The 15789-nt window shown below is 43.0% G+C and overlaps 1 protein-coding gene across 1 annotated transcript in view; it reads right to left on the bottom strand.

Annotated features, from left to right (window-relative positions):
- WDR7 (WD repeat domain 7) overlaps positions 1 to 15789 on the bottom strand; it is a 352939-nt gene that overhangs the window by 275798 nt on the left and 61352 nt on the right. Inside the window, exon 13 of the mRNA XM_056137959.1 lies at positions 5149 to 5344. Coding sequence (XP_055993934.1) covers positions 5149 to 5344 — 196 coding nt within the window. The remainder of the gene's footprint in view (positions 1 to 5148; positions 5345 to 15789) is intronic.

Here is a 15789-nt window from a genome sequence, read left to right as displayed (position 1 = left end):
AAACTATGTGTACTTCCCATTGTGGTAAACATCCCAAGTAAATTCTGCTTCTCTATCTTTAGCTTGATTGATGATGGCCACATGTTCAGCCAACAGTCTCGTAGAGGTTCTAATTATGAAACGTCATTATTATATACCATGTGTAATATGAAAGGGTTAAATCATACTAAAGTGGGTGTAAGAATAACATCCTCCACTACCTGTAAAACCAGGGACTTCCCTGCCACAATCTTCTAGGGATTTTTATAGAAAAATAACTTTGTCATGAAAACATTATCCTTAGTAAAGAATCTCGGCTTCCTTAACAAATGTATTTAGGGCCAGAGAAAGACATTCCACAGGGGCCCTCCTGAGGATGGAGCCAGGAGTAGCCCCTAAGCACTGCCAGCTGTGTCCCCAAAACAAAACCACACAAAACAATCCTTCAAATGTCTGTGGGACAAGAGATAGCTCAATGGGCTGGAGACAGGCTTGCAGCAGGCATGCAAGAGGCCACATCCCATCCTGAGCATCACATGGTGAGCCCTGAGCATTGAGCCAGGAACAGCCTCTGAACATCACCGAGTAAGACCCAAAACCACAAAGAAAGTATTTGGAATATTCAAGAATCAAGTGTTCAAGAATCTGAAAAATTAGTATAAATGATCCCTCTAAATATATCATTTATTTAAACAATTCCTAGACAAATTTACCATACTTTTATACTTCAGATATGCTAGCTGCTAATTTAATATTAAAATAGTTTAAAGTGATGGGGCTGGAGAGATAGTAGCAGAGGTAAGGCATTCTCCTTGAATGCAGCTGATCTGAGTTCGATCCCCGGCATCCCATATGGCTCCCAAGGACCAGCAGGAAACATTCCTGAGTAAAGAACCAGGAGTAACCCCTGGGCATAGCCAGATATGACCCAAAAACCAAACAAAAATAAACAAAAATTTTAAAACTGCATTAAAGTGTCTTTATAAGAACTTCCTTTAATATTAATTCCCAATGGAAACAGTTTGAAACCTACTTAAGCCTACTCAAAATGCCAAATTCAGCAAAATGATCAAGTTAAATGCCATGTGGGGCCAGAGCGACAGCACAGCAGGTAAGGTGTTTGCCTTGCTCACTGCCAACCCGAGTTCAATCCCCACCCCCAGCACCTCATATGGTCCCCCAAGCACCACCAGGTGCAATTCCTAAGGGTAGAGACAGGAGTAACCCCTGAGCATCACTGGGTGTGACCCAAAAAAGAAAAAAAGAAAAAAAAAGTTTAAAAGTATGTTTCTTTAATATTAAAAATAGGAAATATACCTGCATATAATACACAAATTTAGAATGCAAAAGATAGATATTATTTCATGCTTGCCCACCACATAAATATTATCTCATTTTTTTTTCTCCCAGCAAGATTATGTCACAGGAATGATTATCATCTTACAGATAAAAATCACGGGTGGGGGAAAAGAGGGCGGGCTAGAAGGAGCTACAGGCCAGAGCGCAGCAGTTGAGCCAGGCAGCCGCTGCAGGGGGTTAGAGTAAATCAAGCAGACGGAGATGCTTAACAGACAAAATGAGCAAAAAGGACCTAAAGCAAGTCCAGGGACCTGAGAGATTGTACAGCAAGGAGGTTCCAGCCTTGCTCACAGCCAACCCAAGTTCACTCCCCAGCACCAAATGTGTCTCATTCACCCCCGAGATTCCAACCACCCCCCCAAAAAAAACAGTCCAGCAAAAAATGATTCCTAACACAAAGCAAGGTGTAAGTCGGGCCCCGCCAGAAGCGATGACTAAAAGTACAGTCAGGAGTGAGCCCCCGAACACCACTGGGTGCCTCCTAATCCCCAAAAAGTAGCTTCCAAATTGCATCTGTAGTATGAAGCAACTCTGGGTTTGAAAATGCACAGGATAAAGAGTAAAACGGAAAACGGCAAAGGTTTATCACTTAAGCAACGGCATTGGGAATCAGCTTACTTCTAATATTTTTGTGCTTATAAAATTCTACAAAAAACATGAACCCTTTGTATAATTTACAAGAGAAAAGGAAAAAGTGCAAAGGGAAAAATGTTGACACTCTTCAAGAATGTTGCTTCTTTCTTGTCAATACTGTCAATATACCACAGTTAAAACACAGATTGTAAATTAAAAATTACACTAATGAACTATGGCTGCTTCTAAAAAAGAATGAAGTCATTCCCTACCACACCATGGCAGGCAGACTGACTTAAAGAAATACTATTTAAAACAAATGGGGGAAAAATTAAGTAAAAATACATGTAGAACAAAGAGTGTACAAAAAGGTTCCCATCATCGATATGTGACTACCTATTTAAAGTAGAATAAAATGTGTTGCTCTAAGCTTAAGTAATCATAAATAATCATTTTCAATCACAATCTTAAAAGATTTCCCAGGAGAAGAGGAGATTCTGAGAGTAAGAGCCAGCAGACCGTGTCATTGCCAGAACGGAAGCAAAGCAGTAACAGTTGTGTATTATGCCCCATATATAATGTTTCTAAAACTTGGCACTTAAATATTCTCTCCAAAACTTAAAACTTTCGTTTCAATCACCACCTTTAATTAACTGCCCCTAGTGGTTTTATCATGTTCAGATAAAAGAAAATTTTCTGCTCTTTATCACTATTTCTAAATCTGAGACTGGGGGCGAAAAAATGCTTCCTATCTGTTGCCCAGCTCACCTCATGAATTATATAGAAATGACATATTTTACTGGTGTCTGTCCATTTCTGTGTATTGTCTTTTTCAACTATACTCCTTTAAAGATGCACTTGGCATTGTACAAAATCTAGGAGGATATGTAAACATTTCGTTGGGAAAACCATTTTTTGTTTATTTGGTTGGTTGGTTTGGGGGCCACACCCGGCAGTGTTCTAGGACTTACTTCTGGCTCTCACTTAGGAATGAATCCTAGAAGATCTCAAGGAACCTGGTGGGGTGCCTAGGATGGAATCCCAGTCAGCAACATGCAAGGCAAGCACCTCCCTGCTGCTGTACTCTGCCCCAAGCCCTGATGAGAACATGTTTAAAAAGCAATGATCATTATTTCAGTTCCACTTTGGGGCAGGAGTTGGGGTTCAGGGTGGAAACATCTGAAATACGGTAGTGGGAAGATGTAATGGTGGTTGGATTGGTGTTCGAATGTTAAATGTAATCAAATATTGTGAACTGCTTTATAAAATTAAAAAAAAATTTTAAGCAATGATGAGAAAGTTTCCATCTGAATTCTTTTTTCCCTGATAGAGATGATGTTTGAGCTTCTAAGAGATTAAAAAAACAAACACACAAACAATAAAACAGGGGTATGGTGCCACCAACAAGTCAATCTGTACCTGTGAGGCGAGTGCATCAGCAGCCTGATGGCTCCTTCAGACTTCCAAATACCCCAAAATTGCTGCTGTGCCTTTGGACAGACCCCAAAAACTTCGGGCAAAGTTTACCAAGAAAGTAAAGGTAAAGGTAAAGGTAAAGGCCCTCCCGTTGATCATCGATTTGCTCGAGCGGGCCCAGTAACGTCTCAACGGCCAAAACGATAGGTATGTGGGAGACACACCCACAAACCACCTCCGGCTCAGCTATATAACTGGAGACATGGCCTCTCTGGTTCCTGATCGAACTACTTAACAGCCATGATCCCAGAGACTCAGAAACAAATCTTGAAACCCAACGGCTTTTGGCAGAAATGCATCCAGTCCCTGCAGTAAGTTACCGGTGCTGGGCCACCCCAAGTGGGAATAGGTTTCGTGCCTTGGCCTGTTCCCCCTGGCGGTCCGGTGGCCGTCATCCTCCAGAGGCCACTGGACAGTCAGGTTTGGGCCCACAGTGACGAGACAAGTGGGGCCTCACGGGATGGGGGTGGAACCTGCCCTTTGGGCACTTTCCTCCCTGCCTCAACAAGATCCCGAGTCACAGCCCATGAACGGTCACTCTGGCTCCTGATAAAGCCGCTTAATGGCCATGATCCCAGAGACTCAGAAACAAATCTCAAAACTCAATGGCTTTGGGCAGAAATACATCCGGGACCCCTCAGTAGGTTACTGTCACCAGGCCACCCCAGGGGGGAATAGGTTTCGTGCCTTGGCCTGTTCCCCCTGGCAGCACGGTGGCCGTCATCCTCCAGAGGCCACTGGATAGTCAGGTTTGGGCCCGCAGTGACGAGACAGGTGGGTCCTCACGGGATGGGGGTGGAGCCGGCCCTTTCCTCCCCATCCCAAGAAGACACCGAATGGCCTCTCTGGCTCCTGATCAAGCTGCTTAATGGCCATGATCCAAGAGACTCAGAAATAAATCTCTGAACCCAGTGGCTTTTGGCAGAAATGCGACCAGACCCCGCAGTAGGTTACTGTCTCCAGGCCACCTCCGGGGGGAAAGGGTGCTGTCCCTCCATCTACTCCCCCTTGGCAATTCAGTGGCCACCATCCTCCAGAGACCATTGGACAATCTGGTTTGGGCCCACAGTGAGGAGACCCTCAGAGCCTCACGGGATGGGGGTGGAGCCAGCCCTTTCCTCCCCGTCCCAATGAGACCCTGAGTTGCCACCCACAAACAGCCTCTCTGGCTCCTGATTAAGCTGCTTAATAGCCATGATCCCAGAGACTCGGAACCCAGCAGCTTTTGGCAGAAATCCCTCAAGATTTAATTGTTAAAATTTCAGGATTTCAAAATCACGTGGCCACTACTGCAGCCACACAAAATCATATGTTATTCATAACCAGAAATAGAAAACAAATTGTCTACGGTTGCCTTTTCGGCAGATCTGAGTGTTGGGGTAAAATGCCAAATAATAATGGTGGGTCTGGTGTCAAAATATTGAATGTAATCAAAGTAGAGAGTAATATGGAAATCATCTGTCCCACAGGAAGGGGGAGGGTGTGGAATGGGGGTATACTGGCGTTTTTGGTGGTGGAGAATAGGCACTAGTGAAGGTACTGGTGTTTCATTGTAGGACCGAGACTTAAACCCAAAAGCTTTGTAACTGCTCTCACGGTGATTCAATAAATAATATTATAAAAAATGAAAAAAAAAAGTAAGGTGGAGTTCATGCCCAATTGAATCAGCCTAATCAGTGACTGAATAAATAGTAGTACTACTACATTAAAAAAAAAACAATGACATCATTTCCTATTTCATCTCTGAAGGTGAGTTCTTACCAGTGTCCATTTGCCACACGTACACAGAGCCGTCTGAGCACCCCACAACCAGGTAGTCATCGGAGGGCCGCCACTTGATGACTTGAATGGGGAAGAGGTGGCGAGAGGCCAGCATTATGCACTTTTTCTCTCGTAAACTCAGAAGTCCAACTGAGTGGTCACTGGCCACAGAACAGACACAGTGCTGCACTCTGGCCTGAAAAAAAAGAACAAACTGTAGGTGAGTGTGGCTCTCATGGAGAATAAAACACATCCTGACCCCAGAGCTTAAAAGCAATCTAGACCTTCCTGACTGGAGAGGAAAAAAAAAAAAACACCGCCCTAGGAAGCTATGTCCAAAAGAGTCCTTCTTTACATTAAATACCAAACGCCCAGTCCATTCCTCCCAACACTTTTCTCTTCCTAAATCTAAATGAATCCATGACAAGAATGGAAAAGACGCTTTGGCAAATCTGCTCTTTGCATTTGAAGCTGACCTGACTGAAATGATGGCTACCTGTGAGCGGGTCAAGCTGGGGGAAAAATTGATCTGTGATTATGTGTTCTTTCCACAGTGCGAATTTCCCTTTGTTGGCGCCCAGAGCTGCTCAGCGCGAAGGGGCCTTCCGTCTGCGACTGTCATTTAGACCCAAGCTCTCACCGCTCATTGCTCAAAGACAATGCCCTCCTCGTCCTCCAGCCACAATCATTTCCTAAGAGCCGTGCATGGTTCATATTATCTGCAGATGTGCTTCACAGCGTCTGTCTATAATGTCAGCAGGGGCTTCACCTCCACCCACACACAATAGCCAATTAAACATCCAGCTATGTTTTTTCTGCTCATTTCTACTTTGGCCCTTCGATTCTTTCTGAGAGCAAGAAATAAGATGAACAATCAAGCACAGGCAGGGAAGATTTTTCACTCGTTGACACAAAACGAAACCCACAACCCGGGAGATGCACAATTTAGGTCCTTAACATCTTTGCGACAATTTCGAAGCCATTTGAAACTTAACATCTTAGTGACTCAGATTAGAGGCACTCAGTCCCACTGACTGAAGCTCCACAGCCATCTGAAACTCACTACTGTAGATGGTGTGGCTATTAATCAAGAAGGCGACCCTCTGGAATAAATAGTGGAACACACACACACAGAGAGAGAGAGAGAGAGAGAGAGAGAGAGAGAGAGAGAGAGATTCCCTTCCATGGAATCCAAAGGAAAAATCTGTACAACTTCACAATTTCACCTCAAAGAATAGACTGTTTTTAGCTGAAGATGCTCTTGATGTCGTCAGCTCACTGGTTGGTTCTCTAGTGACCAGATACATTGATAGATAGCAGATGGGGAGAAAATGAATGTGAACCAAATGAAAATGAAATGTAGTTATTAAAGTTGCTGATTCGAGCCACAGGACTTCCAAGAAACTTGAACGCGCCAATGTGAAGAGAATTACCTCCACACAGAAACTATAAGAGCAGGCATCTTTGCGTTTTTCTGACTGTGGTGATCTTCTAAATCATTTGTGAGGCCCACATTTGGGAAAATCTCCACAGAATGGGTTCCTTTTCTTTTTTTTTTTTTTATTTTTATTAGTGAAACACCCTGAGGTACAGTTGTAGATTTACAATTTTTTGTGCTTGGGTTTCGAATACCCATCAAATACCCATCCCTCTACCAGTGCCCATTTTCCACCACCATGGATAATATCCCTCCCCCCCCACCCTCCCATCCCACCCTGCCTCTGTGGCAGGGCATTCCCTTTTGTTCTCTCTCTCCTTTTGGGTGTTGTGGTCTGCAAAAGAGGCATTGAGTGGCAAACATGTTCAGTCCATAGTCTACTTTCAACATGCATCTCCCTTCCTGGGAGGATCCTCCAAACATGGGTTCCTCCTCTGATTGGGCTGTTGGGAAACTCAGGACTGAATTTCCAGCCCACCACAGTGCAGGGTCTAGGTCTGACAGTTCTGAACCCGAACTCGGCGGCCGGCCCATTGGCCCTCTCTTCACAACTTTTCTTCACCAGAATTTACCTTTATTTTGATCTTTCTGAATGTGCGCTTTTGTAAACAACTTATATCAATATGTGAATGAAGCAGAGCATTAATAAAACCAACTGTATTGTTCATAACTCAGGTATTTTATTTTTTTAATGTATTCACTTTATGTACTGTTTTCTAATCATTTAAATACTATAATCAGCACTGTTAATTTAACAGTTAAGAAAACTAAGTTCAGGATAAACTATATTACTGTACCATGATTTCTTTTTCAAATCAATCTATAGAGTTACTCAGTCATTTCTGTGTGTATACACACATACCTGTACAAACACACACACACACACACACAGAGTCACAACAGATCTATAAGGCAAGTTGTTAAAAATCAGCATTTTGTAGAATAAAGTTTATGCATAGCAGGGAAAAAGAAAATTCAGTTCAAGGCTGGAATGTGGCTCAATGTGGACTATATGTTTCACACGTGTGGAGCTCTGGATTCTATCCCGGCACCACAGGAAAAGAAAGAAAGAAAGAAAGAAAGAAAGAAAGAAAGAAAGAAAGAAAGAAAGGAAGGAAGGAAGGAAGGAAGGAAGGAAGGAAGGAAGGGCCAATGAAATAATATTTTGAGTAAGGTGCTTGAACAGGGCTCAATCCCCAATACCACCTTCTGGTTTCATGAATTCTTCCAGGAATGACTCCTGAGCACAGAGACAGGAGTAAGCCCAAACATGGCCAGATATGCTCTCCCCAAAAAAAATTTTTTAAAGGAAAGGAAACTAAGTTCAGAAAGACTGTGCTATAAACCTTTGTTAAAACATTATAAAGGATGGAGCTGGAGCAACAACACATCAGGTAGGGCGTTTGCCTTGCACAGAGCCGACTTGGGTTCAATTCCCAGCATCTCATATGGTCCCCCAAGCACCACCAGGAGCAATTCCTGAGTGCAGAGCCAGGAGTAACCCCTGTGCATCGCCAGGTGTGACCCGCAAAACAAAACAAAACAAAAATCATAGAGGGGACCCAGAGGATGGCTCAATGGCAAATACAAAACTGAGCATGAGGCCAGGAGCTCAAACCCCAGCAGCCCCACATGAGGAAAATACAGCCCCAGTGGCGCTGCTCTTTGGGGCTGGGCAGAGCACCCAAGCCTTTGCTCTAAGGGGCCGAGAGGCAGGACTAAAGTGTGTGACCCCAGTGAGCATCTTGACGAAAAAGGTATGACAGTGCCACAGGGCCCCGAGGGCACGGGTACAAGCAGCACCATAAAATACTGTTAGCCACAGAGACACCACAGCTGCGCATGCGAGCATACAGTTACCCCCCATACACACACACACACACACACACACACACACACAATGAGGGAAAGCAGAGAAACAAAAGACTCTACCCCAAATCATAGAGCATTCTCTTCAGTAAGTATTTGTTAAGCTCCCTTGTGAACCCCGTGAACCCCGATAAGGTGAAACATAAAACACATGTTCTTGCTTTAAAAAGACATATTACAAGCTAAGAGGCTTATGGCATGGAAAAATTTGTTTTTCCAATTAAGCAATAAGCCAAAATAAAGTAGCAAACTATCCCAAACAAAATTATTTTTATGGAGGCAGCATTAGAATAAGAGAAGGTAAAAAATATATCCCGTGATGCCCTGATTTTCCATTATTTCACTTGACATAAAATAATCACATGTCACCAGACATACAATGCTAATGACATACAGTGACTTGAGACAATGGATGTTTTGCATATCTGCAAATTATCGTTGAGTCCTGACTTTGTTTTTCACTGTAACTGTCATTGTCCTCCCGTTGTTCATCGATTTGCTCGAGCGGGCCCAGTAACGTCTCCATCGTGAGACTTGTTGTTGCTGTGTTTGGCATATTCATCATTTCACACACAAACTTTACACACTCACACACACACACACACACAAAGATGCTCACTACATTATATGATGACTTTTCTACCTCACACCACCATTCTGCCCTCGGAGGTCATCTTACTTCTCACAGAAGAGAAGACATCGCAAAAATCTCTTCTCTGCCCCTCTGACTGAGAAGAAGGTTTTCTGACCAGCACTCCTTTTCACCTATTCCCATCCCTTCACCAGACCTGGGTCTGCCACACACGCTCCACACCTGTGGGTCCTGATGCCGCCACTTCCACACAGATGCTCTCCCTGAGCCATGAGCTCCCCTAACACGCCCCTAACAGGCACTGCACTGACCCCTCACAACTCCCTAAGTCCAGTCATCTCATTCCTTGTCAAAGAGGAGGAAAACTGAGACGCGAGTTAGAGGGGGTTCACTAGGGGAGGGATTGATTTCCTCATCTGGATGGTCCCCAACAATCAGAAGAATTGGGGACCATCAGGCCCACATTATTGTGGCACGGGGATAGCACTTGGGGCCTCACACCTGCTAGTCTCCTACCATCTGAGCAACGTGGCGTTCTCTTGAAGTTGCTCTTTTCTTAGACATTAATTTTACCAATTTTTTTCACTGCTATTGGTGGGCCTTTAGTACAAGCTGTTAGTACATTTTAATATCTGGTGACACAAAATGACTGGTCCCACTGAGGAACACCACCTCTCCCAGTCACAAGGCGTATCCAGCAATGGGTACCCCACTGAGGAACACCACCAATCCACAATCGAGAAAAAACAAATAAAAAGGTGAAGAGTTCTGCCTCAGGTGATCACGACTATTTAGCACCAATAAACAACATGCAGAGTGAATGTCAAATAATAGCATGACATCTACTTTTGAAATTATGGAAAATCATTTTGTGAAAAGAAAAAAAAAAGAACTACAATTCCCAAGAACTCTAATTCCATAGCTTTTCATCTCTGCTGATGTTTTGCTTCTAACTCACATAATACATAGAGACGTAGTGAAGAATAGTTGTATTCTGCTCAGATATTGCAGCAATGATGAATATTGGCAAAGGATGAATTCTAACCTCAAAAAAAAAAAAAGGTCTAATCCAAAATAAAAATCATATACCTAGCCTGAATAGGAAGAGAAACAGAGAAGCATCTGAAGAGTTAACTTAAGCTTTACTGTAATGAGCAACAGTCTGGAAATAACCAAAATAATCAAGACTGAAAACAAACAAAAAAAGAAATCAATATTACTAAGTCCAAGAAAGCACAGTTATTAGAGGTACTTAACTCGGAAGAAAAGATGGTTCTCTGCTTTTTAAATATGGATTAAAATAAATCTAATTTTTCTTCTTTCAAGAAAATGCGAGTCTGAACTGGTGTGAAGAAATCTGGCTGAGTGGAAATGACCCAATACAGCAAAACCTCATTAATTTTGATTCTACTAATTAATTCTGAGTTGATGGCTACCTTTGCAGGCTGTGAGAAAACAAATTAATGGTAAAAACAAAGCAAATGTCTAGCCTGCTTAAATGCAAAAGGAAAAAAGACCATTCTCAAGCACCACGCTGGTATTAATTTTAATTCAAACAATGAACAGAGTAATGATAAATAATTCTCAGCTATCCATTAAGTGAAAGCACTTAAAAGATTTGCTAAAACACAATTAACTAGGTTTCTTCTTATCTGTCCTTAAAATTCTTAAAGAAATACCTCTTAGGGAATATTTCGAAACGCCTATTTCTTCCTGGGTCAGTCCCAGCTTGTCCACAAATGAGTTAAATTAACACAATTTCTTTATTCTTAAATTCCGGATATCTTGGTTATGGAACATTAAGTTCAGCTACGCTGGCTGATCCTGTAATGCGATTCATTCTGTGCCACTTCACTTCCTTCCATTTCAACCTGGAAAAGTCACCTGTTCGTGACTGCAGATGAGGGCACTGCATCAGATAATGCTGAAGACACAGCAACTGTGGAATTCAATAATGCGAGAAGTCAAAAATGGGAGCCTCATCTCTTTCCATTACTGGAAAAGCATCGAAGTTCCAAACCTTATGAGCCATATACACATTGACTTAGAGAAAAAATGTGTGATTACGCCGATTCCCTATGTACTTAGATAGATTCATCGATCTGATATACGTACGCATGTGTACATTTCTGGGCCAGAATATCGTGTACGCTGTAAAACATGCACAAAAACAGGTTTTTAACTTTCAAAGCAGGACTCCATGTGGAAATCAGTTTCAAATGAAAGGACACATCTTCCTAATATTACTTGGCCTTCTGAAGTTACTTGACACTAGCATTTGCCACACTTCTTCAATGTCTATCCTGGGAGGCTGTGAATGACAGTGGACACACACAGATGTGGACAACAGGTGCACGTTCACTGGACGCACATGCTGTCCCTCTCCTACAAGCAGCAGGACCCTCATATCACAAGCTATGTGTGATGTGTGAATTAAGAGGTCCAGTCACCTTCATGTAAATGTTCAGATGCTCAATTTCTTAAGGTTTCGAGGGTGGGCGGAAAGACATGATAGAAGTTTGAACATTTTCTTCCCACAAGCCAGGAAAGAATAGTGGGCTCTAACTCCTGGACCCCACGTTAGCAAACGCTGTTACCAAGTGAGTTTACAGGGCATCTCCATGAGCATCCTTTGAGAAGGTTTATTTTCACAGAGCAAGACTTGTCCATCATGGCTTGAAGCACCCTCCCCCACTTGGCTAGTACCTTATAGGTAAGAATTAAGTTGAATTCACGCTCCAAATACTAAGCTCATTATGCCCTGGAAGCCTATACACCAAGAATATCCAAGGCTAACAAAAAGTAGCTGAATAGTTAGCTGTGTAAAAAGACAATATTCATTTGATTAAAAAAAATAAAGATATAACCCTTCCTGATGAGAACAGAGAAGATAATGAACCAAAAAAGAAGAAAAGCATGTCTTGAGGTGAATTATTCTTTTCCAAAGAATTCTGATCCTAAACCAAGTTAGTCTGTTATTTACTTGCCAGTAAATAACCCTCCCAGTGCATTAGTGCTGAGGAGCAGAATCTGACGGAGTCGGAATATACCACCTAGGTCATCCAGCCTGACCCTGCGCATTTTACAAGACTTCACTTTAAACCATTCCCAGAAACCTCTTATGTAACCTGTTCCTAAGCATCTGCCATGAATTACAGAAATGAGAGACAGCTAGTTGATCCTGTCCACAGGCTCTCTGGGGGGATGGCTCTGCTTTCCAACCGTGCCTAATATAAATTATCTATATTTTCCCTACTTTTGCTAATTTGTTTTCTAAGATTATCCTTTTTCACCCTGTCATTTCAGAAGAAATCTCTTAGTTGCCCCAAACATTTTTATCTCTTTGAATATTCTTTAAGTATATAAACACTACTGTCTCTGCTTTTAAATATACTCATCATTAGACAAGCTATAAATGACCAGCATTTTTGCACTCATAAATCAATCCCACTATTCTCTTCATCATTATTTCTTGTACTTCCCAGAACTCTTTCTATGAAACATAAATATGCAGTTAAGATGCATCATTTATTACTTTTAAATATCCTATCTTAAAAGGAGGGGACTACAAATGTTGATATTATTTCCACAAATGGGTCTAAAATAATTTTTCCCCCAAATCCTTAGCCAATTAAAAAAGAAAAAGATAGAAAGTTGTTTCCTTAATTATGATTTTAGAAAATTGGGCCAGGGAGATAGTATAGCCGGTAGGGTTCTTGCCATGCACGGAGCCAACCTGGGTTCAATCCCCAGCATTCCATATGGTCCCCTGAGCCAACCAGGAATGATCCCTGAGCACAGAGCAAGGAGTAAGCCCTGAGCACTGCCATATATAGCCCCACAAAAAGCAAAATAAAACAATTACTTGGTAAAGGTAAAGGTAAAGGCCCTCCCGTTGATCGTCGATTTGCTCGAGCGGGCCCAGTAACGTCTCCATTGGAGACTTTTGTTGTTACTGTGTCTGGCATATCGAATACTCTCGGTAGCTTGCCAGGCTCTCCGAGAGGGGCAGAGGAATCGAACTCGGGTCGGCCATGTTGGCCGCTTGTAAGGCAAACGCCCTACCCGCTGTGCTATCGCTCCAGCTTTAATTTAATTACTTGGTACTCTATTTTAAAATTTTTAACGTAGTCTTAAATGTTATTGTAGTCTTAACCATTACATATAACTTACAAAATTCTAAAAGTTGTTTGTGAAATCCGAGAAATGGCCCTGTGCCACATCTCCTAAAGAACAAGATACCTACTGAGTCTTCCCAGGGAGTTGGGCCAAGATCGCCAGGAATGGGGGTAGGCAGCTTCGCCTTTCTGCCCAAAGACACAGAAGCCCATAGCCGCACCCAACAGAAAACCGAACCTCCTCAGACCGCCAAACAGTTCCAGATCTAGAGCTCTTGGACCACTCAACCACATACCTGGTCACATGACACCTCCAAATTTCATAGCACTGTCAGCCCAGTAGGATCACAGTGAATCTCACAGGGAAGTTGCACGGAGACACCAGGCTCAGAGAAAACAAGGACGCAGAACCTCAGCCGGCACCAACCAGTCCAGGAGACCCTCCGACAGCGGCTTTAGTGACACATTGTGAGGTGTAACAATGCTCACAAATTGACTACTATGGATCTAAGCTCTCATGGTTCCCTTTGCCTTAGTGTTGTAACAAACAATATGAGGTAAATTTGATTGTGGCTGTAAAGGGGCAGGGTGGGAAACTGGGGACACTGGTGGAGGGAAGGGCAGATTGGAGTTGGGATTGCTGGTGGGACATTTAATGCCTAAAACAACTGTCTTATGGACAACCTGGTAAATACCAGTATTAGAAACCTGTTTCAAAAAATGGAGATAAAAATTATTTATGAAATATCTGTAAAGGAACGAATAAATCTTTTTCATAAAGAAAAATAACATTAGGGCCAGAAAGTTAGTTACAGTGAACGTGTTACCTGTCATGCACAACAGTCAATCTTAGTTCAATCCCTGGTATCCCATACGATCCCCCAAGCCCCACCAGGAGTGATCCCTGAGCACAGAGCCAGGAATAAGCCCTGAGCATGGCTGGGTGAGACTCAAAATGAACCAAACCGAAAAAGTACAATGTTGCCCTGCTGACAAAGTTCAAGCAGGGAACAAGCAGCATGTCCCAAACAGAAGCATTGCTAAGCAAACAGGGTACACCCAGGTAACAGGAAATACAGGCTTTCATGGGGCCAGAGAGAGAGAGCTCCAAGGCCGAGCCAATAGTGACCCCCATCCCACCCTCAGCACCACAAGGCCCCCAGGGGCACCGCTGGCAGGATGTGGCCCCGTCACCCAGCCTGAGCACTGAAATGTTCGGCCAGCTTGCCTAAGAATCGCCAGCAGTGGCCCCAGGCCCCCTGAGCTCTGCCTGCTCCCATCCTCCCGAATTACTTTAATAAGGAGAAGCTGAAAGAAAAACTCAATGCTATAATATAAACTGAAGATACATTATGTATAGGTAACTATACCTACAAAATAATCACATATGGACCAGGGAGGTAGAACAGGAGTTAAGGCACTTGCCTTGCACTAGGAATGATCCCTGAGCACAGAATCAGGAGTACCACCAAGCACAGGAAGGAGGCAAGGAAGGAAGGGGCAGAGGGAGGGAGGGAGGGAGGGAGGGAGGGAGGGAGGGAGGAAAGGGAGGAGGGAGAGAGGGAGGAAGAAGGGAAGGAAGGGAAGGGAGGACGGAGTGAGGGAGGAAGAAGGGAAGGTAGGGAAGGAGGGAGGGAGGAAGGGAGGGGAGGAGGGAGAGGGAGGGAGGGAGGGAGGGAGGGAGGGAGGAGATTTAAAGGGTAGAAAGAATAAACTAGTAAGTAGAGTTAACACAGTGATTCAATAAAAAAAGTTTAAAAAGTAAAGAAATAAGTAGAGTTGAAAATATCAAAAGACTAACTGTGGTTCTTATATATAGAAGAGTAATAGATGGTCTTCTAATTTATAGGAGTGAGCAATGCACAATTCTCAAAAAAAATTAGAAATAGAGAAATATGGAAGGATAGAATTTGGAATTTAAATCTGTTTCATTCTATCAAGTGATTTTTATAGAGAAAATATTTATGTAGGCAGAAATATCTTTACTTTGGCAGATTAATAACAAAAATAGTCAAAACTGGAGTAAAAGCCACCGACTCGGCGGCAGCACGCAAGGCGGGCTGAGTTCAACCCTCCAAAATCCCAACTGCCTCCCACCGGCACACACTTCTGTGTCCCCACCAGGGCCTCCTTCCTGGGTCTGACATGCAAAGCAGCAGCGACCAGTTCTCACGGAACCATCATCTGGACCAAATGAAACAATAATAGACACCAAGAAATGAGCCCTGTGATAAGTACCACCCCTCAAAAAGCAATCGTGGCCAAATTAGCACTATTATGATGATGCAGTCTATGCCATCAATTCTCTCTTTTCAAACATAATCGTGTTTCTTTTCTGTAGGACTTGCCGGTGTCTGGGAATCCATCAGGAAATAGGAAAAACTCAGCACAACTTTTTCCTTGGAAAAGCGTCACATAATGGTCAGATCCCACTTGTTTTACAAGATAAAAAAAGGGGGGGGTGGGGCGGGGAGGTTTGGCATAAAATAGTGATGATGATGTTGTGAATTACAGGTATATTTTTTTAAGAGGTCAAAACAGATGAGCAAATCTGCAGATTCTAAAATTATTTTAAGATACTGTCCTTTCTCCCCTCCTTGCACACAGCCAGTTCCAGTTACTGC

This window comes from Sorex fumeus, unplaced genomic scaffold, assembly GCF_029834395.1.
Source record: "Sorex fumeus unplaced genomic scaffold, SorFum_2.1 ptg000128l, whole genome shotgun sequence".
NCBI classification, from domain to species: domain Eukaryota; kingdom Metazoa; phylum Chordata; class Mammalia; order Eulipotyphla; family Soricidae; genus Sorex; species Sorex fumeus.
The sequence above is the reverse complement of the archived record's forward strand: the minus strand, read 5'-3'. Positions and strand labels throughout refer to the sequence as shown.